The following is a 27,809-nucleotide window of genomic DNA, read 5'->3' as shown; positions in this document are numbered from 1 at the left end:
GCCCAGGTGTGATGCATGTAGCACTCCCAGTTAAGGGAGAGTTCAGTGATAGGAAGCAGGAAAACACTTTCCTGCACCCTGCAGAGCACTGAGTCCCACAACACAGGCATTCCCCAGGCTCTACTGATGCCCATTTGCCCACAGCAGCAGCTGACCCCTACCCACCGTGCTATGGCATGTTAATGGATGCTCCAGCCCTGCTGCCAAGCACGGTCTGCCCCAGCTTCAGTGCCACCCACATGGGACCTCTGTCAGCACCCACAGTGAGAAAGCCCACCCTCCCTGCTGCTTCCCTTGGCTCAGACTCTTGGGGTCTTGTGTCCACCTTCAAAGCATCTTCAAAGCTGCTGCTGCAGCCACCACTGCCACTGAAAGCAGCTATCTCCAGCCGTTTGGAGACGCAGGTAATCTTTCTGGACTAATTACCAGCTCACTCCCTTAGAGGAGTTCATAGATGAGTCCTCCCTGGCAGCTAATTACTCCAATTACTTCCTGACACACAGAGCCCAGGGCTCTCTGCAGCAGCACAGAGCACTGCTTGGCAGCTCCCTGGTCTCCATGTGCCTCCCTTCCCACAGCACCCCTCCCCCTGTCTCACTCCTGTGGGACCACACAGGGTATGCTGGAATGTATGGATGGTGGTGAAATCCCACCATTACCAAGGACAAGGTGCTAAATGGTTTAAGAGATGCTCCAGATTGTGGCTCAATGCTGCTCCTCTGGGGCTGCCACACCTCACAGCTCAAACCCAAGAAGACCACAGGACAACCCTAAGGACCCCTTTCTCCTGCAGAGGAAAACTCAGCAGCACTTCCTAGCATAGGGCCCCTCTGCTGAGGAGGCTCACAGGGAGCAAACCCAGACTATGCCAGGAGCTCGACTGGGCTGCAGCAGTCAGTGAGAGGTTCCAGACATCTTGAGGAAGGAAAAACAAGTTATTAGTGAGCAAGATTGGGGGGAGGACAGATGGGGAACAGACACACCACAACATGTGTTATAGCATCTCAACTCTAACAAGGTAACTGGAGCTCCTAATGCCCCTGCCAAAACCTTGAGGGTAAAAAAAGACTCAGGTCTGCCAACCCAGCCTCGGGGGCTGACTTTGTAAATGCAGGCCTCAGGAAGCTCTCCCCTCACATCTGTAGGTTGCTCTGACTCCTGGCAGCCTCCTAGGAAACAAGGGCAGGTACTGCAATTGTCACCACAAACCTCAATGGTAGCAGCCGGATCCAGACCTCCTACAGTTTAGTCCTGCACAGCCATGCTGGCAGAGACCACAAGAAAACTCACACACTCAGGGGATGAGGCTTTCTGGAGTCAGGCAGAGACCTTGCACTCCAAGATGCTCACAGGGCAGAGGTGCAAACAGCTGGTTTCAGCTTCCCAGTCCAGCACCACCACTTCAGGGTAGGACCACCAACATGTCAGAGACTGCCACTGCAATGCCCACAGGACAGTTTTAGAAAGCAGACAGGGAAGGCAAAGCCTTGCCTATAAATCACACAGCATGAGTTAGAAACCACACAGGACTAAGAGTAGAATGGTCTTTATTGCTTTGGTTTCTTACAAGTGAGACATATGCGTGTCTCACTTGCTGCATGGAGAAATCCATGTTGCTTGCAGCACAGCGCAGGGGATGCAGGAACACTGGGCACACAAGTTTCAGTCTCTCTGCCTTCTCCCAGGCACCAGGAAAGAGAGACCCTAGAAAAGCAAGGCAGCTGCCAGCTGAGGAAGTAAAGGTTTGTGTGAAAGGTTATTGCTACAAGACCTGAAAGGTCAGGGACAGCTTCTCTAGAGCCTTCAAAACACAGATTCTGAACTTAGCATTTCCAACAGACAGACTACAGTGGGGACACAGACAAGTCTCCTCCTCTATCAACCTCTGCTCTTCTAGGTAATATCAAGACAACCCAAGGCAGGTATTAAGAGCCAAAAAACCAAGGTGGCATCAGCACTGACCCCAAGTGAAGCTTTTATTCCCCTTAGCTGGGAAGAACCCAGACCAAAGATGTTTCTTGCATAAAGCTGAGTACTCCCCAAGCCCTTCCTCACCCACAGCTGAGCCAGCACTACTCTGCTCACTGAGGACATGCTGGGTATCTCCACATTGCTCATTCAAGCAACTGCCCAAAGCAGAGAGACCTTCACATCCTTCATCTCAAGAGGTCCGGCAGCATCCCGTGACACTGGTACAGTATTTCCTCCCTTGCTCATCCTCTGAGCACAAAAAAGAGGGAGGACAACTTCCTGGCCCCTCTCCCTTTGGGGCAGCTCAGCGCCCTCTCCTTCCATTCTTCCAGTCTCTGGGAATAGGCGCTGTGAGGATGCTCCCATACCTGGTTGAACCACACAGAAAATAAAGCCAGAGACTAGGAACAAAATAACACAAAATCAGAACAAAAGTTAGAGTGAGGCCCCAGCCTGGACACCCCACTGGAGAAACAAAGGGCATGTCAGCAGAGGAGCTGTGGCCAAGCCAGCTGGCAACTGGCACTCAGGCATCTACCAGCGTCAGCCCATCATGCAGGGCACGCTTCCACATGTAATAGGTGGAACGGGCTGTGAGTGGGAAGCGGGCACTGAACTCCTTGTAGGTTGGGAAGTTCTTCGACTCAAAGCGCTGCTGCAGGAACAGCTTTGCCTGTGCCTTGAACTGAGCAGTGGCAATCACATCCATCACAAACATGCGGCTGTTGGCTCTGTCTGACATGGCATAGCCCGAAATGGTAGTGTTGCATGGGATGGCAGGCACTGGCTTATCTATGTGCTTGGTGGCTCCCTCCACTCGGCACTGGGGCTTGAGGCCTGGCTCCACTCTCTGAGGCACCAGGGAAGCCACACGGTTCAAAGGCTGGCTGGAGCTAGTCCAGGGCAGGTGATGCTGCCCAACAGCCTGGCCACTGCCCTTCCAAAACCAGTAGGCTGTGGAGGAGAGAGATGGGTAGCGCAGGCGGTACTTGCAGAACGGCAGCTGCCATTGCTGGACCTGCCTCCTGGCCACATCTCGCAGCTGCATTCTCCAACAGAGAGAAGGCTTGAGCTGCAGGAGACTCCTGAGCACTGGTCGGTCTCCATTCCGTCTCTTCCTAACAGGCACGCTGTTTGGCTTCAATTGCAGGAATGGCTTTCCCGTAGGTAGAGTTTTCTGGTTATCCATTGGTGACTGGGGGTGTTTGAAGTTGGGGTTCTCCTTGATTGCTTTTCTTCGCCAGTTGTAGTACGTAGACCTGGAGATGCCAGGGAAGCTGCGTTTGAAGCACCTGTAAGGCACCAGAGTGTTCATAGAAATGCATTTCTCCAGGTAGGATTTGGCTCCCTGCATGAAGATTCCCGCTTGGATGGGATCTAGGGAAGGACTTGGGGATCTTAAGCTCCCCTGTGAATTAGCTGGCTCATTCACATCAGCCTTTTTCGGGACATCCCTGTGAAGCTCCTGCAACCTGTGAGCCTCAGGCAGAGCAGAAGCATCACCATTGACCACGCTCTGCATCTCATGCTTCCAGGCATAGTATGTGGATCGGGAGATTTCTGGAAACATTTGTCGAAAGTGCTGGAGGGGGATTATATTGCCCGCCTGAAAGCAGGACTGGAGGAAGTGTTTAGCTGCAAACCTGGCAGCCGCTTTCTGCCGGTGTTCACGAGACTGGCGCTTCCAGCGGTAGAAGGTGCTCTTGGTAATGCTGTACCGGTCACGCAGGTTAGAATAGGTCAGCTGGGGGTCACTGTTCAGCAGCTCAAGGGTCTTCATGGGCTGGACAGGAGGCTCTGGTGAAGGTGCTGTGGGTTCTAGTTCCTCCAGGCCAACCACAGCCACAAAGTACTGCGCTTTGAAGACCTGCCTAGAGAGCTGCTGCCCTGACCACATGATGTGGAGTGTGGAGGTTTGTGGGCCACACTTTCTGGGCCGGATGAGCCGGTTGAAATAGGGACGGATCTTCAAGTTGCTCATGGGATAGATAGAGTAGATGTTACACTGCAGTACTGAGGCAAGAGCATAGACATGCCACATGTTGGCAAAGGTGCCAGGGAAACAGGTAGCTTTGATATCAGCATCAAAGATGGCCTCCAGGATAGCCATGGGAAGGCTGGTCATCTCCGGGGTCTCTTCAGTGCAAAGGGAGTAGCGGGCAGCCTGCAGCATTACTTTGGAATCAATCATGCCATTCAAGTAGTATTGCTTGTGCAGCAGCATCTCCACGACAGTACGCACCTGCAGCTCCAGGCTGAGGCTGGGGTTGCCCCAGAGCAGCACGCTGGCGGCCTCAAAGAGGCGGTTTCCCTCACCTTTGCAAACCAGAGGCAGCATGTTACTTGGGGCATCCTCAGGATAGAGGCTCCTGGCTACCCGGTCAACCTCTAGCTCCTCTTGGAACTGACTCCCACAATAGCCAGGCAGGGAGAAAGATGACAGGGTCCTCTCTGCCTCCAGTGCAGCACTGGTGAGACCCTCCAGGCCAAAGCATTCAGTGGCTTCCTGTAGCTCCTGCAGCACAGACTGCACCAGGTGGTGCCGCTGGATCATCCTGAAGGATGAAGAAGAAAGAAGTCACTGGAGATGAAAACAGTGCACACTACAGACTGCCAGGGGCCTGGCCTCCAGGTCCAGCTCCTGCCCAAAGAACAGGAGGGGGGAAAAGGTAGAGGAAAGGCCACTGCTCACCCCTCCACCCACACTCCCAAGCACAAAGGAGGAAGCCCGAGTCCTCACAGGCAGACCTGGAACCGGGACACGGGCTCAGCTTGCTCTCCAGTGACCTCCTGTGGGCAGCACACGTCCTCCACATGTCTCAAGTGAAACTAAGGAGTGACTGCATCCATCGGGGTGGGAAGCCACATCACCTCCCACCCCTGCACGCCTGGCTTTGCACCCGGCATCTTTCCTACACCCACCTCCCCCACTAGTACCTCCATCCTTTCCATTTTACCATTTTACCCTAGCAGCACCCAGAGAGAAGGGTTTCTCTCAAAGGGAAAACATTTGCCACCTCTGCAGGAAGGGACCTGTGGCAGAACCACACTGCATGCTGACATGGAGGATCTTGGCTCAAACTGTTCAAGCTCAACAGAAGAAGCAGCAAGGAGCTTGTCCCCTCCCTCAGAGGGGAGCACTGCAGCTGCAGTCATTGCATGCACTGAAAACTGCTGTCACAGAACCTGGGATGGGAGGAAGAGACAGAGCCAGCCAAAGCCATGGCTACTGCTGCCTGAGCTGACGCTAGATGTCACTTGCTGCTCGGCAAACGCACACCACCAGCCAAAAAGAAGTCAGAAAACGAGGGCTTCAGTAGATGAGCTACTGGGCAGGAGGCAACCCAAAGAAATAGAGAGTGTGAGCACTGAGTGGGTAGTTCAGAGGCTGTATGGAGCCCTCCTCCCCGTCTGAGCTGGGCCCAGTCCTGTCCTCCCTCCTCTGCATGCCAATTTCCATTCATGCAATACAAAGGGTCAAATCTGCCTTCTCCTCTTTGTCCAGCATTTAGACACCTCTATGACTCTGCCCCCACCATTCCCAAGGGCTTTCATGATGACTGTGCACTCTTTAGCCTATGGTCCAGCTTCATCAGTGCAGCCCTCTTCAGCATCCTTTCACCACCAGCCCAGTCTCTCCCATTTGAGCCAGTTTTCTCCAAAGGACCACAACACTCAAATAAGAATCCGAATCGCCTCCATTTTCTCCTAAGGTTTATTCCCATACTGCCCCCAACATGTAGGGCATCACTTTGCAGCCTATTATAATTCACATCCCAGTCTGAGCCCACCTTCTCACACTTCACAGGTATCAAGCACTCACAGTTGTGTGGGGAGATGGGCAACAGCAGGGCCAGGCAGGAAAAGCAGGACAGATATCCTGCCTGACCTCTCCCAGTTCTCAGCCCAGCTGCAGATACGGTTACTATTGCTGTAGCATCTGCCATAGCCCATGACCAAACCACAGATGAAATGAGGTACCAAAGAATCCCACAGACACATACAGGCACTTCACCACAAGGAGCCTCCCTGCTGCTTCCGCCCCTTGCCTTTAGTCAGACCACAGGTAGTCACCAAATCAAGTCACTTCCCCTGCTCCAAACTCCTCCAAGATCTCCTGCATGTCAAAGGCCAGAACCCTCTTACAGCTGCTCCCACAGCTATGGGGCATCAGTTATCAGAGGCAAACATAGGAGAATGCACACAGCTGTGAAGCAGAGAAGATAAAGGGTCCTGAAATCATGGTCTGAGAAAGCATGTGGTTGTTACTTCAGGTCAGGTGTGTATTGTTATTCTCCTGGAAGTTCAAAGAAGTTTACAGAAATTTTGACTAAGCCTGTGGTAATATGGGCTTGAGGAGCTGAAGCAAAGGCGTCCCTCAGGAGAGCTGTAGGGCTGACAATGCCCAAGACCTCCTTCTCTGGGGCCTGTCAAACCCTTTAGAGCCAGTCACCTCTCTCTGCAGCAGCCACCCCTTCCCCTTTCAGCAGACACAGCCTGCCACTGTCCCGCCAGCAGAGCCAAGAAAGGCAAGACAGTCTTTTTTTCCCCTGGAGAGGGTGAGGAGCTGACATAGGCTAGGGAGCATCAGCAACAACCCTGGTCTTTATGTCCTAGGGGTATTTCCCACCCCCTTACAGCTTGGGGGAGAAATGGGGAGGGAGCGCTGGGGGCACAGGACTTAAGCCTTTTCTTCAGTGACAACTCCAGAGCCTCAATGTCACTGTCAGCTCCTGCTGCCCAGAGCAATCCTAAGGCAAAACCCACAGCTGAAACAGTGGAGTAGGGCTGGGGTAAATCAAAAGCAGAAGTCAGACAAGCTGGGGGGCTTGGTTCATCGCCAGATTAAACCCAGGCAGCTCTCAACACAGGGGACCTGCTGCAAAGCGAACACTTCTCCCTGCACACCCCCAGGGAAGCTGAACACGACAGACAAGTCCTCACTGAACCGTCTCAGCATCAAGAGGTAACCAAAGGGAGCTTTTCGCAGCAGATAAAAGAGGTTTTACCTAACCTGGCTGCTTTTGCATTGTAATAGATAAGGAAACACTTGGAAGATCACGTTCCCTCACCTAAACCGATGGCATCCAGTAGTGCAAGTTCCCCCAGCCAGTCCCAAAAAACGCTCCGGCCAGCAGGAATCTTGGAGACTTCAGCTCCTGCCGCCCGGGCTGCCCGGCAGCATTGGCACCTCGCAGGAGCAGGGGTGTCCACGCATCCCAGCCCAGCTGAGTTAGGTGGTTCCCCTCCCAGCCCCAGCTGCGGGCTCAGGGCACCCCAGCGGTAAAGGCGCTCATTTGACCGCTCAGCAGGAGCAGAGGCAGCTCCAGGAGCTGTCTAGGCTTGAAATATCACCGGGGGAGTTTCAGTGGGTGAGAAGCACTGGCAGCTCGGGCAGCCTGCTCAGTCTGCCAACATCCACACGTCCACCGAAGCCCACGAACATCGATCGCCGGGAGAGGGACACACCTTCACCTAGGCCGAAGCGCTGCAACCAAACGCAGCTTCGTCCGCCCCTCGGGCAGGGGCATTGAGGGCTGGGGTGCGGCGGTGCCCGACAGCCGCCCCCAGCCCCGGGCACCCGTGAGCGCGCACTCGCGGCCGCTCTTGCCTCTCCCGAGGGCGGCGGAGGCGGCTCCGTGCGGCCGCCCCGGGACGAGGACAGCCCCGCACCCCGGGTGGGAGCACGGGCGGCCGCTCCCCTCGCCGGGAGACAAAAGGGCGCACAGCCCCCGAGCGAGGGAGAGGCCGCCGGTGCCCGGGCAGCTGCTGAGCAGAGACGCAGGACGGGACGCCCGCCTGCCAGGGGAAGGTGCCGCCACGGCGGGACAGCCCGCAGGGCCAGGGTTAGGAAGGGAAAGCGCCGAACTGCAGCCCCGACGGCGCCCGGCACAGCTCCGCACTTACCTGGCTCCGCGAGTCAAATCACGCCCCACCCGCGCCCCGGGCCGCCCCGCACCTTTAAGGGCGGCGGCAGGAAGCGGCGCGGAGTCGCGGCCGCCCCGGTGCCAGCCCCGCAGTGACCCCCGGGAGCGTGCGGCCGCGTGCCGGGCCGAGCCGGGCCGGGCCGCCCCTCCCCGCCGGCCCCCGCCCTCCCCTCCCCCGCCAGGAAGCGGGCCATCCCCGCCGCCCCGGCCCAGATGAAAGCGGAGCGGGCTGGGGGTCACTTCCAAAGCTAAAGTGATAATGGCCATTGTCCCGCCGCCGCCGCGCTTAAAGGGCCCGCCGCCTCAGGCCGCCCTGCCCCGCTGCGCCCCGGCTCGCCCCGACACCCTGCGCCCCACAGCATCCTCCTGCCTCACAGCCCGTCCGGGATTGCAGCCTCACGGCGGGTGGCAGAGCCCACGGGTGCCGCGGGGTGGGGGCTGGGCGCCTGCGTGGAGCACCTCTCGTGTCCCACGGGGAGCAGGCAGGTCTTGTGTGGGTGTCACTGCAGCCCCAGGGTTGGCGCACACTGTGTGTGTGTCTGCCCCCACTCCTTGCTTGTTCTTGAGGAGGCTGCAGTCCTTTCATCCTGCTAGCTAGAAGGTAGTTAACATTTCCTCTCCCCTCCCCAAGTGATGCCCGAGTGCTGGTGGGATCCCCTGGGCTCCTAAGGCAGATGAAGATCAGCTGTACTGTACTTTCAAAACTCAGTTTTGAAAGCTCTTCAAAACTTTCTCATTTGTGGGAGGCACCCAAATGACAGCAATATTTTCCCCTCCTCGGTTCTGGGCAGCCTCCTGCACAGCCTTGCATCTGCCTGCCCATGCCTGGGCCCTCCATGGAGCTGCCTTCTTCCTATCTCTGCCCCACTGACTCCCCAGCCTAATCTCAGGGCCGAGGTCCCCCTCCTTAACTCCTGCTCTCACAATGGGTTCATCCTGTCCCTCGAGCATCACGTGAGACTGTGCAAACAGCAGGCGCATCAGACATCTCACTCCAGTGTCGCTAAGCTGCCAACACCAGCTCCACCCCATGGCCTCTCCTCTAGTCCAGAGCCCTGGAGCTTCCTCCAGGACCTGTCTCATCCCTAGTTACACCACCCCAAAATAGGACCCTAAGGAGCCCATCTGCTCTTGAGTGTGAGGGCTGGGCACGCTTTAACAACAGAGGTCAGAGTTTGGTCAACAGAGAAGACTTGAGGTCTTTGCTATCTGGTCTTGGTTTGTCCCTTGTGTGTGTAGCTCTGGTTGCAGGCAGCAAGTAGTTTTCTCTCCCCCAAACCCCCCCAAACCCAGCGAGGGGCACAAAGTAATTCCTGATGCCAGAGACTTCCTACCACCCCCTTGGGGAACCTCATCTTGGCACTCATTTACATTGCAGCATTTGATAATGAGAGGGCATAAGGGCTCACCACATATGGGACTCGTGTGCAATTCAGGAAGAAACTAAACACAGATGTTTTAAACAGGGTAAATGTGCCCAGCTCCCTCTCCTGCTACCTTCCCTTCCACATCAGTCCAGGAGCAAGCATTGCTGCACAAAGCAAGGCATACCTTCACTGCTCAGAAGCACATACCTCAGAGCATTTTTCCCACTTCTCGTCTCACATCTGAGCCCGGGAACGTGGGGGGATGCCAGGCAAGGAGGGTTTGACAGGAGGAATTGGTTCCCTGGAAGCTGTGAACTGGCTGCTTGACAGTCCTACCAGCCTCAGTTAGGAGTCACCACCCCAGGTGATACTGAACTCCAGCCTTCCGTGCTCACAGAGGTCACTCTCAGTGGACACATAGAAGCTACAGTGCAAGGAAGAGAGAGCTAAACCATCCCTTGATGAGCTTTTCCCCCTCTCAAGCAATCTTTGTACCTCTAAAGCCAGCTCCACTCTCCCTATCTACCCGTCCAGTCCTGGCTCTTTTTCCTCTACCCCACCCCTCACCCGGCAGGCTAGCGTTCATATCCACAGCTGCTGAGCTTCCCTTCTCATCCTTCATCCTTTTAACTTCTTCGGTTGCAAATGCAAAGTGGTGCTCACAGGGCAGTGAGACACTGGTAAATGCCAGAGTCAGCAGGGTCAGTGATTAACATAGGAGCTGGAAAACACACAAAGAGACAGCCTGGGCAGTTCTGTTATGCAGATGACTGCACACACACGCTTCCACCTTATAAACAAGTAGTTAACATTTTTCTGCTCCTTGGAGGAGTTCGGTGGGGGACCAGAGTGCTTCCTGCTTTGCTGCAGGATGCTCCAGCATGACAGCAGGTCATGGAGACTGGCTGCCAGAAGCTCTTCTACCTGTTGTGCTTTAATCTGCCTGCTACAGCCTATTCTCTCTCAGACAAGGCACAGAGAAAAGGTGCAGAGGTGTTCAGATGCAGGGAGGCCTCAGGGCACCATATTTCTAGCCTTGCTGTAAGGCAGGTTTTACTGCTCCAAGTTTGGGAATGGAGTCTTCTCCCAGGTCAAGAGCAACCTCTGTGTTCAGCAGATAAACTTCTTGTTGACTTGAAACTCATGAGGAAGGATGTCTCAAGGACATTGTGCTGTGTTCTTGTATAATAAGATAGGGCTTCCTCTGGTTCTGTCCCTGGAATGTGACAATCTTGACAGTGCCACCCATGGGGACAACATTTAAATGCTCAGTTGTGCATCCCATCAGAGAGGTTCCCCAGTTCTGCCTCCACTGCCACCTAGGGGACCTCCAGGAGTGGAGGGAGTCAGAGCACCCTACTCACTGTAGGGTTGTCCAGAGGAGACTATTCAGATAGGATGGGACATGACTGAAACACCTGGGGCAGCCAAATGCCATTTGAGGCAGGTCAGACTGTGAGCCAGTTGCCAAAACCGCCTCTGGAATTGGAATAGGTTGACTCAAACTACTCTGTGATCCACTTATGATCTATACACGGGCTAAATCGACATGCCCATCCCCTTAAAGTCCTTGCTGGTGATTTTGCTTCTATTTTTCCCATCTTTCTCCCTCCAGAGCACTGCAGAATCTGAATCTGAGTGCTATCATCCTTCTGAGAAGTCAGGGGAGCTGGGACTGCTGAGGGACTGAGAGCATGAGGGTCCTAAGAGTCTGCTGTCTTGGCTGGGTTTCTCTCCTGTGCCTGGCATTGCTCCACAAGGAAGGCAATGAGCAGAGCTTGCAGTCTGAATTGGCAACAGAAATCGGTTTGCTACAGCTGCAATATAACCAACCAGTCACAGGAGAAAGGAATGTCAAGTGGTTTTGGTGTGATTGTACCCAATAGGGAACTGGAAAACATGGAGTGCGCATCAATTTCTGTAGTAACTTGTTCAAGGTGAATGACAGAAGTCCTGTTTTGGGGTTCATATCATCTGGTACTTCTCATTCTCAGACTTGAAACCACCTCTGAACCCACTACCTCATGCCTGTGCTGGAGCCCTTAAACAGATAATCAGGGAGACTGACTGTTGGGCTCTGCAGAGAGGTCCTGTGAGGCACCCTTCTGTCTGTGCATGCCCTGGGACAGCTCTGGACACCAGCAGACAGTGGATTTTATTCAGTTCTGCTCACATCACACCAAGAGGGAGAGGGATAAACTGCAGGGAGTTTTCAGCCAAGAGCAATATTGCTGGAGTGATTAAATTATAATAGGAGACAATGTAAGGAGAAATTCTATTTGGTGATGCTGAAGTAAGAACTAGCAGGCAGGGACATGGAGTGCATCAACCTCAGTGAACTAGACCAGTTAACAGGAGTGACTTCAGCAACATGACTGAGGACAGAGGGGCAGCACAGAGGGCAGAAGTATGTGGCCTGAACTTTAGGACAGTTTGGTGGCAAGGCCCAGCCAGGAGTTTCATCTCCCAAGGGAAGTGGGGAACTGGCCTACGCATTTGATCCCACCTTGGACAAGAGACTGAGGCCCCTAAGTCTCTCCCACACCCTGTTGCCCTCCTCTTTTGAAGTGACTAAGAGCTCAGGCTCATTCCCCTTCCTCCAGCACCCCTCAGCACCCTCCTTCCCATCCTTTAAAGAACACCCAGAGCCCTCAATGCTGTTCTCTCTCTGACATAAGATCACTTCTTGTGGAACAACAGGACATCAGTGCTGTCTCCTGAGAGTCACTCAGAGTGCTCTGTCCCTCTCCTAATGGCGACTGCCTCCCAGTTCATCTTCTGGGTGATGTTCAGCACTGACCAGTCTAATGCACCACAAGTGCACAGGAGAGCTAGGTATGCCCGTCCCTTGCCCTGGGATACCAGAGCCCCGACAGTAGGTCCCATCTCTAATTCACCTCTGCTCAGCTTGGGGCTCTTTTGCCTTCTGGCTGCTGGCCTCCCTCTTCCTTCCCACTCTGTGAAATTGGAAGGAAGGTTTAAAATTGGTGTCGGCACTGTGCACTTGTTTCACAATGCTCCATGAGGCTCCCTGGCACATAGAAGGAAATTAAACATGAAGCACCAAGTGCAGTACCAAAGCACCGAGCAAGGACCAGGAGTCCTGGCTACATCCTGGGGTCCTGGCCGTGGGTGGGAGGGGTGGAGGAGAGCTGGGAACTGCAGGAGATTCAAAGTCAAGATCAAAGCATTTCCCTCTGAAGCCCTAACACTCTCCTTCCCTCCCACTTGCACATAAAAGCACTCTGCCCTCAGCGGGCTCTCCACTGGGGAGGGTGGGTGGAGGAGGGGTCTGCTTTCCCCCTCGTTTTTCCTGTGTGACTAATAATTCTTCTCATAGGTGAAGTGGTGAAAATCCTTCGCCTCTCCTCCCCCATGCCTGCTTCTTACCCAGATCCAAAGGGCCTGAAGCCGTTTCAATGGCTATGAGTTCATGGCAGACCTAGCCTGCTTTGGGGTGTTACCAGCCGATGCCAGCATGGGGGAGATGCAGCAAGAAAAGCCTTTGAAGTGTACAGTAGAAAGACACTGTTAGAGGCAAAGCACAAGGAAGGAGGATTGAAAAGAAAGCAGAGCAGTTTGGCCCACAGGAGGGGGAAAGGCTAATTAAGGCACAGAGTGTGGAGAAGGAAAAGGCAGAATCATTAAGATATCACAGCAGGAGCCCATGGTGTGGCTCCATGGAGGTTTAAGCCATGCTGAGCCTGGCCTCTGCTGGTTGCCTCCCTCGGTTCCCCATTCCCACCCTTCGCTTTGGGGTGGCACAGGAGTGTGAGGGACTCTCTCAACCAATTCAGGTTGCTGGTCCAAAGGAAGATTAATTGGTTTAGTTCACACCCTAATGCAGACAGAGCTGAAACTCAGGGTGGCAGCCTTCATTACCTCTCTCTTACTAATGATCTAACAGAGGGCTAAAGCTTGGAGGTGATCCCAAACTGAAGAAACTGCAAACTGCAGTGAGGATGGGCACATATGAAGAGACCAGAAATTGGAAACATGGGCAGGAAATCGTGGATGCAGTTTTGGAAAGCCCAGGAGGGGGATAATCTTCCGGCGGTGCTTCATTATGCAACATCGCACAAAGCCAGCAGCATTAAGAAAGACCTGTGAAAGAGGGAAAGCAAGCTGCAGAGTCAAGGGTGCAATTTTGTGTTTCTTTCTGTGAGCAGGCAGCTGCTGTTTCCTTCAGAGAACACCCAGAGCCACTTGCCCCTCGAAGACAGTGAAAAATGGCTTTGTCAGGCTTCTCCCTACATCCCAGCTACAGGCCAACAGGCAGAGAGGGACCACAGGGAAATGGGAACACAGAGAGGCAGTGGGGACCACTGTGAGCCCAGGGGTGCAGGAGGATCTGGCTTTTCTCACTGGTCCAGGACAGGGCAAAAATGCATCTAACAGCATGCAGGGGAGGATGGGGGATGGGATGTTTCACACCTAGCAAGCAGGAGCAGATGGGGCTGGATTTAAACACCACAAGGAATTCACTCACACTGCCTCAAGGAGTCCAGGACCTAGCAAGCCATGCCCAGCTCTCTCTTCCCTGGATTCATGGCACTTTAGTGACAGGTTAGCAATGCAGAGGGGTTTCTCTGGGGTCTGTAGCTAGTCAGGGAGCTGAGATATGGCCCTTCAGTGCAAACAGACCCATAAACCCCTGCTCAAGTTGTGATTCCCCAGTCCTTTCCCAAGCCCTGCCCCCAGGCACACACTGGAATGGCCATGGTGTTTGCTGGGAGAGAAACGTGAGAAGTGGAGCTGGAGTGCTGTAAAAGATGTAAATGTTTCTATGCTGAGAGCAGCTCTGAGTGTCTAGGGCACAGCCTCTGAGGGGGGATGGAGAGTCACCGGGAAGGCACTTCTCTTTTGTTCTTGATCTTGGCTGACTTAGGAGGGTTCCTAGGAAAAATCAGGTGGTGGTCATGGGGTGACAGGGACAGAACAAAGGGTGGGGAGGAGGAAGAGGTAGGAGGATGGGCTTGGGATAGACAGTTCTGGCCGTCTCAGATCCTCTGGCTCCCTTGGTGCTGAGAAGCCATTTCATCAGCTGGGAAGGGAAGGGGAGGAATATCCCCTTATCATAAAGTGGACAAGAGAGCAAAGAAGTCAGTTCAGTCCCGGCAAGTACTGAGAAGGTGACACACACAATTGCCACAGCTGCAGTACTGCACCATGAGAGGATGTGACTGCCTAGGAGCAAGTTGCCCAAATCTGATGCAACAGCTGAGAAAAAAACCCCAATTCTTTTAACATAAAAATTACTCATCGCTGAGGTCAGGTTTTCAGAGGGTTGATCTCTGCCCTCTGGAGCTTAACCTTTAGGTATGACTGATAGCATTGTGAATTCCATCAGTAAAAGAGCCGAGAGAGGGAGATGAGGACAAGGAGAAAGGGACACTGCTTAGGGACAGGGCCATTTGTTGAGGAAACAGACTGATGTGTCTTCTTTCATCCCTGAGTGCATATACTCTGATTTTGTGTATTCAAGTATCTAGACCACTGAGCAGCTAGAAGCAGAACAAAGATGAAGGAGATGAGGATGAGGGAAGAGAAGGAGGGCTGGGAGGCAGGGAACTGGGAGAAGAACAAAGCTACCTGGTGTATGGGAAGGCGTATATGCAGAATCCCAAAAGCTCTGCAGAAGAAATGGCATCAACAGGCTAGTAGGTGTGAGACACATGAGTAAGGAAGGGATGACAGCTCATAGGATCCCTCATCCCTGATCATCAGGCTTGTTCAGAAATTTACTTGTTTTGAAACATTTCCTAACCCAGAATTCTGGGTTATGAAACCAGAACTCAGCCCAAATCTGAAAAAAAAAAAATTGCTGGTTTCTATATGAAACTTGGAATCACTGAGAAGCCAGAGAGGGTCCATTCATTGGCATAGGCCTTTGCTGCTTTCTTGAAGTCTCTCCCTATCCTCTGCCCGGGGTTTCGTGCTGCCCTGCTCCAGTTCACGCAGGAGAGTGGGAACCAACGCTGCCATTCACCATCACGCTGGGAATCGCTGCCTTAACCCAAGGTCCCCCACCTGAAAAATCCCCTGCAGTGGCCACCACGAGTTGTGTGTCCTTTCGAAGCAACCTGAAACTTCACTGCCGACCCCAAAATAAGCCAAACATGCAGAACTAGTACTGGTCCTTCTTTCTTGTGCCCTCTGTGACTGGTGGACAGTACCCGCTGCCCACGGGAACCGTCCCTCAGCCTCTGGGATCCCCAGAGGGAGCAGATCGCGCCTGCCCAGCTCTTTCCTCAGGGGAAGGAAGGTTAGTGCCTGGTTTCTGCGGCCCTGCTGCCTGTTGCTCGGCCCTGGAGCCTGCCCGGCAGCCCCAGGCCGGCTGTGTGAGCGGGCGGGCTGGGTGGAGGTGCGGAGCGGGATCGCACCCACGACCCCCGCATCCCCCGCCGGGTGCCTCTGCCCGGGACCGCGCCCTCCCCGCATAGGCTCACACGGCGCCGCCAGGGGGCGCTGTGCCAGCGGTGAGGGAGCGGCCCGCCAGGGGGCGCTCCCGCCGGCCTGGCGCGGGGGGGCGGTGCTGGCGGGCGGGATCTGCGCGGTGACGGCGCACGCGGAAGGGCGCGGCGGTGTCGGCGGGGCCGCCCCCGGGCGGGGCTGATGCCGGGCGAGGAGAGGTGATGGATATCGCCGTGTAGCGCCCGCGGGGGCGGCACTCGCCCGGGCGGTTCGGCGGGTCCGATGGCGGGAGGCAGCGGCAGCGCGGGGGGCGGCGGGGGCGGCCGCCGGTGAGGAGGGACAGGACAGGCCGGGCCGGGGGCGCCTCCGCGGCCGGGCGGGAGGCGGCGGAGGGGAGGGGAGGGGAGGTAGGGTGGGGTGGGTACCCTCGAGCTCACTGCGGGCCCCCGCGTGTCCCTCCGTTGCAGGGCTGCCCCCCGGCTGGACGGGCTGTTCCTGCGGCGGTTCCTGCGGCTGCTGGCCGTGCTCTTCCCCGGGTGGCCCTCCCCGAGCGCCCTCATGTTCCTGACGCTGCTCGGTGTCGCCTTGCTGGGTGAGCCGGGGTGATGGGGAGGGGGGCGCGGCATCCCACGGTGCTCGCCGTGTTCCCCCGCTTGGCCTTCTCACCTCTGTCCTTCAATTCCTTTCCGTGCTTGCCTCCATCCTCCAGAGCAGCTGGTTATTTACCAGGTCGGCGTCATCCCCAGCCAATACTATGAGGTCCTAGGGAACAAGGATTTCTCCGGGTTCAAAACACTGACTGCCATTGCCGTGACTCTGATCATAGTGAACTCCACGGTAAGACCAGAGGCTCAACATGTCTTGGGAGAGGAAGGGAAAGTTCCCCTTGGCTCCCATCATTATCCTGGTCACAGAGGATCTAAGTCTGCCCATGCCCAGTTAGGTAGCTATGTGTGAGATGGATCGCTAGTACAAACTGATAGTTTTTATTTCATTTTGGGAAATGCTTGTTCTTTGCACTTATCTCTCCTGTCTTTCTCTTTGCCCTCATTCCAGCTAAAAAGCTTCGACCAGTTTATCTGCAACATGATGTACGTGAACTGGAGGCAATCCCTCACTGAATACCTTCACAGCTGCTACTTCCAAGGCCAGGTCTACTACAACCTGCACGTGCTGCGTGAGGACATCGATAATCCGTAGGCTGCTTGCAGCTTCTTTCAGTATCTTGCTTGGCTTCTCCTAGGCTGCTGTGCACCTTTTCCTGGCTTCTCTGTGTCTCTGGGTAGGGGTTTGAGCCCTAGAAGCTTTTACCATTTAGGCACAAATACCCTCTTCTGCTTCGGTGGTACCTGTTGCTGGGAACTCCTGTGACTGCTGGTCATGATGGTTTTAGGGGTAGAACATTTCAGTTGAGAGGAATATGGATATCAATCAGAACAGGCATCTGCTTCTAATATAAAACATGCTGTCTGCAAACTCAACCCTTGGCACTCAGTGTGGTGTTGCAAAGTGCCTGGCTGAAGTCAGAGGGCAGTGCCTTCCCTTGCATTCACACACCCAGAGCTTTAGGACAGTCCCTGTTCTGTTTGAACTTCAACCACCAGAGTATGCAGCTGAACACAGTTCTGTTCAGTTGGGTTTTTAGTGGTTATGATAATCGGGGAATCATGTCCAGGAAGGGCTTTGTTTTGCACTGTATGAGGGCTGCATTTCCCTTTTCCTGTTCCTAGGAAGGAAACGTCAGGGCTGACTTGAAATATGAGAAAAGGAGGAGCATTCAGTCCCTCCCTGCTTATCTCAGCCCACCCTGACTGAGGTCCCTCTCCAGTTTGCTTTGTGCACTCTCCTTCCTGCTGCAGAGCTGCTGATCTTCATGGGCTGTGCAGTGAAGGCCGAACACCTCCCTTCCTCACAACTGCATGTGGACCTTGGCCTTCCAGCCTGTCCTTGGACACGGGGCACTGCTGTTGTAGTTACGCAGTTTGAAGAGTTAAAGATCCTACGTTAGACATCATGTGAGAAGTCGCAGAATCACAGAATATTTTGAGGTAGAAGGGACACACAAGGATCACTTAAGAGTCAACTCTTAAGTGAAGGGCTTATGCAGGAATCGAACCCATGGTGTTAATAGCACCGTGCTCTAATCAACTGAGCCAATCTCAGGGTAGAGGCTTTTCTCCCCCCTTTGGAATTTAAAGAAGTTATTATTAAATACTTGCTGAAAAACAAGAAATCAAGGGATAATGTTTTCCGAACAGGTGTTTTGAGAGTCCAAGCTTTACTCCCATGGAGGGGGCACCTCTGGTCTAGTCACTGCACTGGTGCCATCTCCCACATTGATGGCACCAGGGGAGACCGAGCCCAGGGTCCCGGGGAGAAATGGCTGTCTTTCAGGGACTTCTAACTCTTGTTAATAGTGTTGACCTCAAGGAACTGAAGCAGCCTGTGTGCTTCTGCTGCTTAGTGCTCCTGGCTGCCTGTCCTCACCATTTTGTTGCACAGCGTGGTGGTCTGTGTGGCTGCTACAAGAAGGCGTGCTCTGGGTGTCCCAGACGTTTTTTGTCAATCGCTTTTCAGCCAGACCCATTCCCTGGCTGCTTCTGCTGTCCCAGTGCTAGAACCTGAGTAAGAGCAACTCACTGCATGCAAGGGGAGCAGCAAGCAAAGACAGAGGGCTTGGCTTCGGTCAGACAGCCCTATGTGCTTGGCAGGAGCTGATCATCATCATGCTGAGGCACTTTCCAGCCCCTGTTGGGTTTACTCCCACCATCGTTGAACGTTCATTTCTGAGAGTGTGTTGCAGTGGTAGTGGAGTTGCAAGGAGAGGTTAAAAATCCATGCACCAAGGCATGCAGTGCTTCCCAGGCAGTGTAGCACATTGGCCATAGCCAGAAGCTCCTACAAGCCTATCTTTTTCCTTGGGGGTGGGGGGAAGTGGAGGACAGAGGCCCCTAACCCCATGATTATTCTGCTCAAGTTTATTTTTAACTAGGGAATGTGTTCACACTGTGCAGTGAAATGCAGGAGATAACTGGGTCACTCTGCTCTGCAGCAATAGAGCCAGCTCTCCTGACCTTAGCAGACCAAATGTGTGGGATTACTGCGGAGTATTTCTCGTTACCACCTTGCTTCTGCTCCAACATCCAATCTTATTGTTTAGTTTTTTTTGGTGCCACTGCAAAAATTCTCTTCATCTTGCAATTTCTTGATGAGAATTTTTTCTCTGCACCTTAGAGAGAATGAAATAGAAGGATAAAAGAGACCTCCTATTATGCAGTGCAAACCAAGCTGAGTGTTAGATGCATGGAGTTATCCATCTCAACAGAATGAAGAGTGGGTTCTAAGTGCCATATAAACACTTGCAGCACCTAGCAGGGCATTTGAATTGATGTTTATGTGTTTTCATTACATGTTGCTTAATAGCTCGTAAAAAGCAATAGCCTCCCAATGAGTCTGTAGCGCAACTTAAATTACAACTTTATGGGAACAATTGCAGTCTGAGGAGAAGGAAAAAATTATGACTGTAAGGTCAGTCAGGGCGAGAGCTGCCCCAAACCTACATCCATTGCTGTTCCAGGGCTGCAAAAGATTTGAGATGAAAGTCATTGTAGTTGTATCTGCACTGAGAATAACCAGGGGTCCAGCCTCACTCTTTATTCTGGTCTCCAACATCCGCAGTCATGTTCTTTCCACTTGGGCATAGCACAGCAGGCTGAAGTCCTTGTCTGTGTACTCCGGACAGATGAGGTGCCGAGGGAATAAATACGCTGAAATTCTTCTAGTTGCCCCAGGTGCAAGTCCTGCTCAGCAGTACAGTAGGTGGGACTTGAAGGTCTGTCACCCACATGCCTGCTGCCAATGAGGTGAGAATGCTTGGTGTACTGCTGCCTGCTCCTGTGAGCTAGGGCAAGTGGAAGCACTGCCCTCCTTGCAGCAGAGGGACCATTTACTGTGGAACTGTGGCTTTGATGGAAGTGTTTGCAAGTATGCAACAGATGACAAAGGCCTGGCCTGTGCCACGGCCGGTCCTGCTGGCTCTGATGCCTGAGATGCAGGACCAGTACTAAAGGTCTGGGGGAGAGTCGGCAGTGTCTTGTAGTTTGGGAGTTGTTCCAGGAGAGCAGTAAAGGACGAGGATGCAGAGACCTTTAGCACAGAGTTGAGGAATGTTGTTGAAAGTGAAACAAAGGATTAATATAAGGAACAGGATGAAAGTAACAGCAAGAGCTGTTCTTCCTGGGTACCAGGGAGGCCCTTAGTTTGGTCCTGGTGGGCCATGGAAGTGGTCTCCTATGGGGCAGCAGGAGTCACAGCTGCAGGTCCCTCCCACATAGGGTTGTTCACCTCACCCTGTCCTAAGTTCACACAGTGAAACAGTCTGGCTTGTTCCCTTTTAGGAATTTAGTACTGGTTCTTGCATCTAGGCTTTAACAGTGTCCGTGGCTCTTTGTGTTGAATAGGGATCAGCGCATCAGCCAGGATGTGGAGAGGTTCTGCAGGCAGCTCAGCTCCATGGCCAGCAAGCTTGTCATCTCACCTTTCACGCTGGCCTACTACACATACCAGTGCTTTCACAGGTAAGGATGCATCCTGGCTGTGCTTTCATGCCTCTATCCTATGCTCTTTTTTGAAGCCTGGCACCCATGTTACAACTCCTCAGATGGATGTTTGTACACACAGGTGAGTGGTCTCTGCACTCCAATGGGAATTCTGCCTTCGGGACATTGGGGTGTACAGTATTGGCTTCCAAACCTCTGTGAAAGCTGAGAGAGGTCACAGCTGAGGTCTTTGGTTGCTTGAGCCCAGTGACGCAGGAATGTCCCTTTGCTTGGATTATTAGCTGACTTCTCTTTCTCCTTCTCTGTAGCACAGGCTGGCTAGGCCCGGTGAGCATCTTTGGGTATTTTGTCATTGGGACGATTGCAAACAAAGTATTGATGAGCCCAATTGTGTCTAAACTTGTGCAGCAGGAAAAACTGGAGGGCGATTTCAGGTGAGTCACAGCTGAGCAGTGTTTTCTCTGTTTCTTGGCAGCTCCTGTGAAAGCTACATTTTTGTCACCATTCAGTGCTATGTATACAGCTACTTCTCTTGTCTGTGACTTTTCCCCAACTCAAAGAAACCTACCTGTGTAGTTGTGCCCCAGCATCCATGTGCTGATGGACACTGCCCTCTGTCATGGCAGGCATTGCCCTTGGTTCAGTCTCCCAGCACAGTCTTCAGGCTGTTTGCCTGGTCATTGCTGGTGCCTCTGCTAGGGGTGTGTTGAAGAAAACTGCACATGGAGCTTCAGTGAGTGTAGATGCAAGTTCAGTGAATTGCATATACTGACAGAAATCAGGTTTCTGCCTCACCACCACTTTCATTAAATTCCTGAAACATCACAGTCTTTCCATATGCTCTGTAACTCACCTACTCCCCTTCCTTTGCAGGGTTGGCTGGGTGTGTGGTAGGGGCTTTGCAGCTTTCCCCGGTGCTCAGGGTATCCAAGGACAGCAGCAGAAGCTGATGTGGCACAGGGAGCCTAGACCAGGGCAGTTGGCTGTGATGATTCTGTATGGTGTAGATACCGGACTAGAAGTAAACGGTAGGCCCAAGGGCTAAGACATTGTGCACAGAGAGCAGGATACCAAACAAATGCACCATTGAACTGGTCCAGAATGATGTCACCATGTGCTAAACCTTGGTCTCTGGTGCCTTTTGAGCCTGTTGAGTGTTTCTGTCAGGAACTGCCTCAGATCAGTGCTCTGACAAATGTAAGATGAGTTTCCTCTAGAGCAAGGGTTTTGGCTACGTAATTCACTGAGCATTTGTGTACAATTATTATGTTTTTCTTGGTTATCCAGGTTCAAGCACATGCAGATTCGTGTCCATGCAGAACCAGCTGCTTTCTACAGGTTAGTAGTGTTCATTTCCTTATATCCTCATAAGGATCATCCCAGTTCAGGGCATCTTTGTTGTATTCACGTGTCCCACAGGAGCCCAAGTCCTGTTGCTGCAGCCAGAGCTTTCTGTCCCTTCCTTTCCACTGCAGCGTCTTACAGCCCTGACATGGTGTTCTTTGCATTCTGTGCATCATCTGCAGAAATAATCCACAAAAACTGGAGACAATTATTTTTCCTCTGCCTCCCTTCTAACATCCCCAGAGGCCAGATACAGATTTGGTGTTGGCTTAGAGACAATTGCTGATGTTTTGCCAGGTCCTTACCTGGAAGATTGCTCTAAGTCTTATCGCATCTTTTTCCTCTGGGAACTTGTTACGTGTTTCTAACATCCTGCTGTTATTAACCTGCACGTCTTCTGCGGGTGTGCTCGCTGCTGCCTGGCCAGCTTACCTCTGCTTGCTCCTCTTGGTCAGTCTGTGCTCTGACCCTCCCTATGCTATACTGCTGCTTTGAATTTGCTCAGTACCATTTACCCCAGAGCTGAGCGCACAACTGGGAGCACCTCCTTGTTTAGTGGTGCCCTGAAGTCTGCTGAGCTGCTGGTTTGTTCACAGAAATCTTGAGAACCCAGGAAAAGAGCCATGATTTTGCTGTAGCCTGTTTTGGGGTGCCAGGAGGTTGTTGATTCTCTCATGTCACGAGTCTGCCCTTGCCCTGTGTGTTGCGAAATTGCACTTCTTCCAGGAATTTAAGCAAGCAGCGGCTGTCATCTCTCTGGTCTTCCCTGCCTTTGATCTATATTTGTCTCCTTCGCGCTGTAATGACTGGGCATTTCAAGTGCTGTGGTGCTTTCTCCAAAGTGGTTTGATTCAAAATCACTGCTTTCATAAAGATTTATATTGACAGGTATGAAACTGAATTAAATAACTGATATCAATCTTGGTTTGCATTGGTAAGTCTCAGTTATCTCTTTGTGGACTGGTTGATTCCTACTGGTTAATTAGGATTTTTTATAATGGAGAAGATACTCTAATTGAATACCCTTACTTAAGCTGCAGTAGTTTTCCTCACAGTTTTGAAATTTTTTATTCTATTACTAAGTAGAAAATGGAAAGTGAATTATACCAGAAAACAGAGTGTCTTACTTCAGTACAGCATGTTAGTAGGAAAGGTTGACTTCGTGGCAAACTAGAATTAAATTGAGTTGCACAAAACCAGGCATTTTCATGGTATTCATCTTAATTAAAAATAAAGGAATTTTTTAGAAGGTTACATTCTTAGAGTCCTGCAAGAGGAGGAGCATGAAGTGAGTGGCTGGTTTTGATTGCTCAACTTCTCTGTTAGACCTTGTCCTCTTGCACCTGCCTGACCATTGTTTTGGTAAAGGAAGAAACAAAAGCTGAGCACTGTCCCTTTTTTACTTTTTTTGTTTCTAAACCTTTGGCAAACTTGCTTTAAAAGTGAAGTGAGTGGAAGGAAAAGAGGAAACCAATTCAGCAGTCTCTCTTCCTCTGCAACAGAAATAATAGCTCTGGTCCTTGGTGCCTTACTTGCCTTTAACTCCTTGTGTCCAAGGTTTTCTCCTTTCCAAATACCTGGACAGCAAAGATTGCTGTCAGTAGTTCACTAGTTACCTGAACTGGGTTGTAGGACAAAAAAGCCAGACTGAATTCTAGCCAGATGCATTTTTGAGAAAGAAAATGTATTTTTCTAAGAGCTGAGAATCTTTAGAAATGAGACTTTAAAAAATCTTAATTTAGATGTTTTTGTGCAGCATCTGGCCTTATCTAGTCAGGCCCTTCTGTTGCACGGACTGTGATGGGAATGTGGGTATGTACTGGGCACAAGCCTGTGTTAGATGTCAGCGGCAATAGCTGCTGTGGCTACATCTCTGGAGCGAGATGTGGAGCTCTCTGCATTTTGCCACCTGAGGGCAGCCCAGCCCTTGTGAAACAGCAGAAGGAGCTGCCACGCTTGTTGAAGGTGGTTGTTTAGAGCTGAGATGTCTCCTTGCTACTGGCTCAGCCTGGCCATGGGAGCATCACCGCAAAATTGGGTGGAGGGTGACCCGATGGATATAGCCCTGGAAAAGGGGAGTTGTGGGGCTGGAGTCACTCACACTGGGGGCTGCACTGCTCAGGGCTTGTCTTTGACTCACTCCTGTGGAGTGGGAAATAAGAAGAGGTGAACTGGGGCTGCTGGCCATGTAGGCTGTGTGGGCTTATTATCACCTCCTGGACTCCCCCCTGTCCTCTCCTTTCTGGCTCCAGCTGTGTAGCAGTGCCATCCCAGTCTTCCACCCAGGCTCTGCTTGGGAAATGTGTTTGACCTTGGGTGTGCATTGCTCCAGATTGGGATCTTGCAGACAGTGACCCTCCTCCTGTTTGCAGTAGCAGCATCCACAGGCTCTGGGAGAGATTTGCAAGACTGCTTGTTTCAGCCAGTTTCTTGATGATGCTCTTCAGAAAGGTGCTCTTGGCTGTTCAGTTCCTGCTCAGTGAAGAGCTTGTTACTTAGAAGTGAAGGTGCCAGACTTGTTCCAAGCCTCAGTTTTAAAGCCAGTGGGTCCTGGGATCTCTGATGCAATCTTATTTTACAGGGCGGGGCGAGTGGAGCACATGCGCACAGACCGGAGGCTGCAGAGCCTGCTGCAGACCCAGAGAGAGCTGATAGGCAAGGAGCTGTGGCTATACAGTGAGTGGGGAGTTTGGGGGCTGAAGTGGGGGTTGTGTGAGTAGCTCCATTGTGGTGGCTCACATGCTTGGGAGCTCTACTGGTAGAGCGCTTGGGTGGGTGCTGTGTTTTCCTCTCCCGCCTCTTGAAGGTGCATGAAAGCCCTGAGGATGAACAGAGGTGCCTTCTGCAGCGCTAAATGGGAATCCTATTGTGTAAAAGCCTCATAAAGAGACAGAGCTGTGGAGAACCCAGGAATCTGGCTTTCTATGGGGCAGGTATTCAAAGGCCAGGAAAAGAGGGCAATGCTTAACCTTTGAGGAAGGAGAAGATGGTATATGTGGTTGGAAGCTGTGGAAACTTCTTTCCTATAGAGCCTGTCCCTTAAGCATAGTTGTCCTCTGAAAATCTCCCTTCTCCCACTGTTAGTAAGTCCAGGTTTTGGCTTTAAATGACTGCTATAAAGACAGCTCTTCCTCATCTCAGAAGCATAGTGAGCTTCTGAGCAATGTGTGGGAGGGAGAGTCCTGAACAGAGGTGTCTGTGGGAATTTGAGGTCTTAAGTCTTTCTGCCTGTTGTGTGCTCCAAGATACACTCCATGGAAAACCGTCTCAATCCAGAGCTCCTTTTTTGCTATCCTTCCTGTTTACTGAGAGTCAGCCAAACCCCTGAAGCATAGAAACAAGCAGGCAAAGTGACTTTTGCCCCATGATGGTTCCTGAGCTATATGTCTGGATGATGTTTCTCTGTTCAGGAGTCTGCTCCAAAGTGCTCTTTGCTTAGCAAATGAATTTTCACCCTAGTGCTTGTGCTGTCCTGTGAAATGGGTTCTTCTGCTCTGGTGCACCATAAGGACTGAGACAGGAACATGTGTCTTCCTCTGGCTGGGCTCATAAGAACATGTGTCTTCCTCTGGCTGGGCTCATGGGCATGTTTGAGCCTGGCTGGGACAGAGGTTCCTACTCTAACTCTTTATCTTCTCTCAATTTGTTTCTGCCCAGTTGGAATCAACACCTTTGACTATCTGGGTAGCATCCTGAGCTATGTGGTCATTGCCATTCCCATTTTTTCCGGGGTCTACGGTGACCTGACTCCAACAGAGCTCAGTGCCCTCGTCAGTAAGGTGAGCTAAGGTTTATATCCCAGACTTCATTGTGGATGGTGAGCAGACACTGAGGATGGAGGTTTCAAATGGGGCTGGTAGCCCTGGGGCTAGATAATCTTGCAGCCCTTAACGTTCAGGTTACACTGTCCCTAGCCATGGTGTCATGGAAATGGGAACTTGTAGCCAGGCCAGCTGGTATATGATTAACTTGGGAGTGAGAGCTGTCAAGGTCATATCTACATAAGTGTTTCCTTGCTCAGACCTGTGTATCTAAAAAAATAGTGAGGTCAGAAAGTCTCTGACTTTCAGCAGTGCTGGGGGATTGGGGTCTACTCAGTGCTGCAGGTCTGCCTATGGTGACCGCAGCCATCAGTGAGGCTGAGCTGGCTTGCATTTGCCTTCCTGACCTGACTCGTTATCAGATACTCAGAACTGGCTTCTGATAGAGAATGCAGAGCTAAAAATAGTTAAGTGAACACTGCACGCTGAGACATCTTGCTCTGATCCATATACGGTGCTGGTGGCATGGATCTGCTTGACTTAGGGCAAGTGTGCTGGACCCTGGGCTGGCCAGCAGTCACTCTGCAAACACCATCCCTGGGTAGCAGGTGAATATGTGTCCACCTGGAAAAAACTGCTGCACTAAGCAGGGAAACCCAGTTCCCTTCAAATGTGGTCATCTTCTCCTTCACTCCCACCGCCCTGGGTGACTTCACAACCTCTCATCGATCTTGCAAAGTCAGCTGACATGGCCAAATGTGTGGACTCCTTGGCTACCTCCTTGCAGTCATGAAGTAAGGGACAGCACCCCACCTCAGCACTGACCCTTACTCTGGCATGTGATTTCTCTCCAGAATGCCTTTGTTTCCATCTACCTCATTGGCTGCTTCAGCCAGCTCATAGATCTCTCCAGCACTGTGACTGATGTAGCTGGCTACACACACAGGTGAGCTTCCCTGTCGGCACATCTCTGGGAGAAAGGGAAGTGCAGGACAAGACTCTGCCCACGTCTCTGCTAAAAAAATAAGAAAAAATTGCTTGTGTGCAAACATGGGCACATTTGTATATTGTGAGGAGGCTGCTGGAGTTGCCCATGGCATTCATGTTTGTCTAGGATTGGTGAACTGCAGGAGACCTTGCTGAGCCTTGGCAGGAAAAAAAATGGTAACTACTCAGAAGCCAAAACCAGCTGGGATTTGGACGGGTGAGTCTCCTCTCAGCAACTGTCTGGCTTGCAGCTTACATGCCAGAGTGTGGAGCTGCCGTGGGGTGGAGCTGGCCCTTGGTATCACAATCTGTTGCACGCAGTTGATTGTAGCAGTCAGTGCTCACTAATTTGTCGTTCCTGGGGTGCGTGGGGCAAGGCTGTTGTCACAGAGACACAGGAGGTCTAAGATGCCTGATCTTTGACAATCTCAGCGTGGTCACTTACTCCCAGATCTCTCCTCCTTTGTCTTGGTGGTGGTCCAGCAGCCATTTTGGGGAGGACCCAGTGCCAAGGGACACAGCTTTCCTTCTGGACAAAGTGACACTTTCGGTGCCGTCCTCTGGCAAGCTGCTCATCAAGGACTTGAGCCTCAGGATCTCACAAGGAAACAGTGTGATGATTGTGGGAAACACTGGTACAGGGAAGACATCTCTCCTGAGGGTCCTCGGAGGACTCTGGGAGAGCACGCGGGGTAAGGACTGCTACATGCTGCAGCCTTCTCTTTCTCAACCAAGGCTACCCTGAGTTTGGAAGGTGGTCTTGTGAGGCCAATGCCACCTTGTGATGGTGAATGTGTCACTGATCCACCAATTGGAGCCACCTGTCTATCACATTCTATGGCTCTCATTGCTTTGCCCTGTGTTGCAAACACATTTTTGTGGGGATTGTTGGCTACCTTATGGGACAGGACTACACAGGGGGCAGTGGGGAGTTGCTGTCTGGTACTGCACGCTTGATGTGAGTGTGTCCCTGTGCAGGGAGCATCAAGATGCTGACCTGCTTTGGCCCCCGGGGAGTGGTGTTCCTACCACAGCGACCCTTCTTCACCGATGGAAGCCTGCGTGAGCAGGTGAGCCCAGGGACTGTCTCTACTCTGGCCTCAGCTCTGCTCCCAGCTGTGGTCATGTCCTGTGAACCTATATGGTGCAGACAGGCCTGCAAGAGGGAGGATGCCTGTGGCTGCTCTTTCCCTTGTGCCTGAGTTCATGCCACCCCCCTTGCATCTCTGAGGGATTGTGTCCAGCTCTCTCGACATGGTTTATTTTGCTCTGTTAAACAGGTGATCTATCCCCTGAAGGAGATATATCCAGTTTCAGGTATGTGGAAATTCATTAGAGCAATTAACCAACCCTGTGATGTCAGCTCACTGTCCTGTACCCAGTGTAGCTTCTCCCCTGCCATGGCCCATCAGGAACACTGATCTGTTTTGCTTTTGTTGCTCTGGTTTTCCCTACAAGATTTACCTTAGTGTATGCTGA

The 27,809-nt window shown here is 52.3% G+C and overlaps 2 protein-coding genes across 10 annotated transcripts in view; one reads left to right on the top strand and one right to left on the bottom strand.

Moving 5' to 3' along the window:
* Nucleotides 1-1,885: 1,885 nt before the first annotated feature.
* VRTN (vertebrae development associated) lies at nucleotides 1,886-15,758 on the bottom strand. 5 transcript variants are annotated; one of them, XM_027880759.1, is made up of 3 exons: nucleotides 15,715-15,758; nucleotides 9,854-9,986; nucleotides 1,886-4,526 (listed from the first exon to the last, which is right to left on the bottom strand). In XM_027880759.1, exon 3 carries the CDS (start codon nucleotides 4,523-4,525, stop codon nucleotides 2,498-2,500), a length of 2,028 nt encoding a protein of 675 aa, XP_027736560.1. In that variant the 5' UTR covers nucleotide 4,526; nucleotides 9,854-9,986; nucleotides 15,715-15,758; the 3' UTR covers nucleotides 1,886-2,497. The 5 variants fall into 5 exon arrangements, with proteins under 5 accessions (XP_027736560.1, XP_027736563.1, XP_027736562.1 ...); XM_027880762.1 differs by lacking the exon at nucleotides 9,854-9,986 and having other exon boundaries at nucleotides 15,715-15,745; XM_027880761.1 differs by lacking the exons at nucleotides 9,854-9,986; nucleotides 15,715-15,758 and adding an exon at nucleotides 9,473-9,719.
* A 122-nt stretch (nucleotides 15,759-15,880) lies between these two features.
* ABCD4 (ATP binding cassette subfamily D member 4) overlaps nucleotides 15,881-27,809 on the top strand; it is a 15,659-nt gene continuing 3,730 nt past the window's right edge. For 2 of the 5 annotated variants that reach the window (XM_027880754.1, XM_027880752.1), the window contains exons 1-14: nucleotides 15,947-16,008; nucleotides 16,147-16,271; nucleotides 16,389-16,516; nucleotides 16,736-16,875; nucleotides 20,140-20,256; nucleotides 20,547-20,672; nucleotides 21,526-21,576; nucleotides 24,164-24,258; nucleotides 25,240-25,361; nucleotides 26,198-26,289; nucleotides 26,458-26,547; nucleotides 26,814-27,022; nucleotides 27,309-27,400; nucleotides 27,611-27,647. In XM_027880754.1, the coding sequence (XP_027736555.1) occupies nucleotides 15,962-16,008; nucleotides 16,147-16,271; nucleotides 16,389-16,516; nucleotides 16,736-16,875; nucleotides 20,140-20,256; nucleotides 20,547-20,672; nucleotides 21,526-21,576; nucleotides 24,164-24,258; nucleotides 25,240-25,361; nucleotides 26,198-26,289; nucleotides 26,458-26,547; nucleotides 26,814-27,022; nucleotides 27,309-27,400; nucleotides 27,611-27,647 (1,471 nt within the window). In that variant the 5' untranslated portion in view covers nucleotides 15,947-15,961. Of the gene's footprint in view, nucleotides 15,898-15,946; nucleotides 16,009-16,146; nucleotides 16,272-16,388; nucleotides 16,517-16,735; nucleotides 16,876-20,139; nucleotides 20,257-20,546; nucleotides 20,673-21,525; nucleotides 21,577-24,163; nucleotides 24,259-25,239; nucleotides 25,362-26,197; nucleotides 26,290-26,457; nucleotides 26,548-26,813; nucleotides 27,023-27,308; nucleotides 27,401-27,610; nucleotides 27,648-27,809 lie in introns of those variants that run through there. The other 3 variants (XM_027880756.1, XM_027880753.1, XM_027880757.1) reach the window with 3 other exon arrangements.

The sequence above is a fragment of the Empidonax traillii genome, unplaced genomic scaffold, assembly GCF_003031625.1.
Source record: "Empidonax traillii isolate 1590-97213 ecotype Southwest subspecies unplaced genomic scaffold, ASM303162v1 scaffold74:size2480735, whole genome shotgun sequence".
Lineage (NCBI taxonomy): Eukaryota > Metazoa > Chordata > Aves > Passeriformes > Tyrannidae > Empidonax > Empidonax traillii.
The sequence above is the reverse complement of the archived record's forward strand: the minus strand, read 5'-3'. Positions and strand labels throughout refer to the sequence as shown.

Bases quoted from the DNA above. Each gene is read 5' to 3' on its own strand.
- VRTN (XM_027880759.1), bottom strand. From the start codon at position 4,525: ATGATCCAGCGGCACCACCTGGTGCAGTCTGTGCTGCAGGAGCTACAG.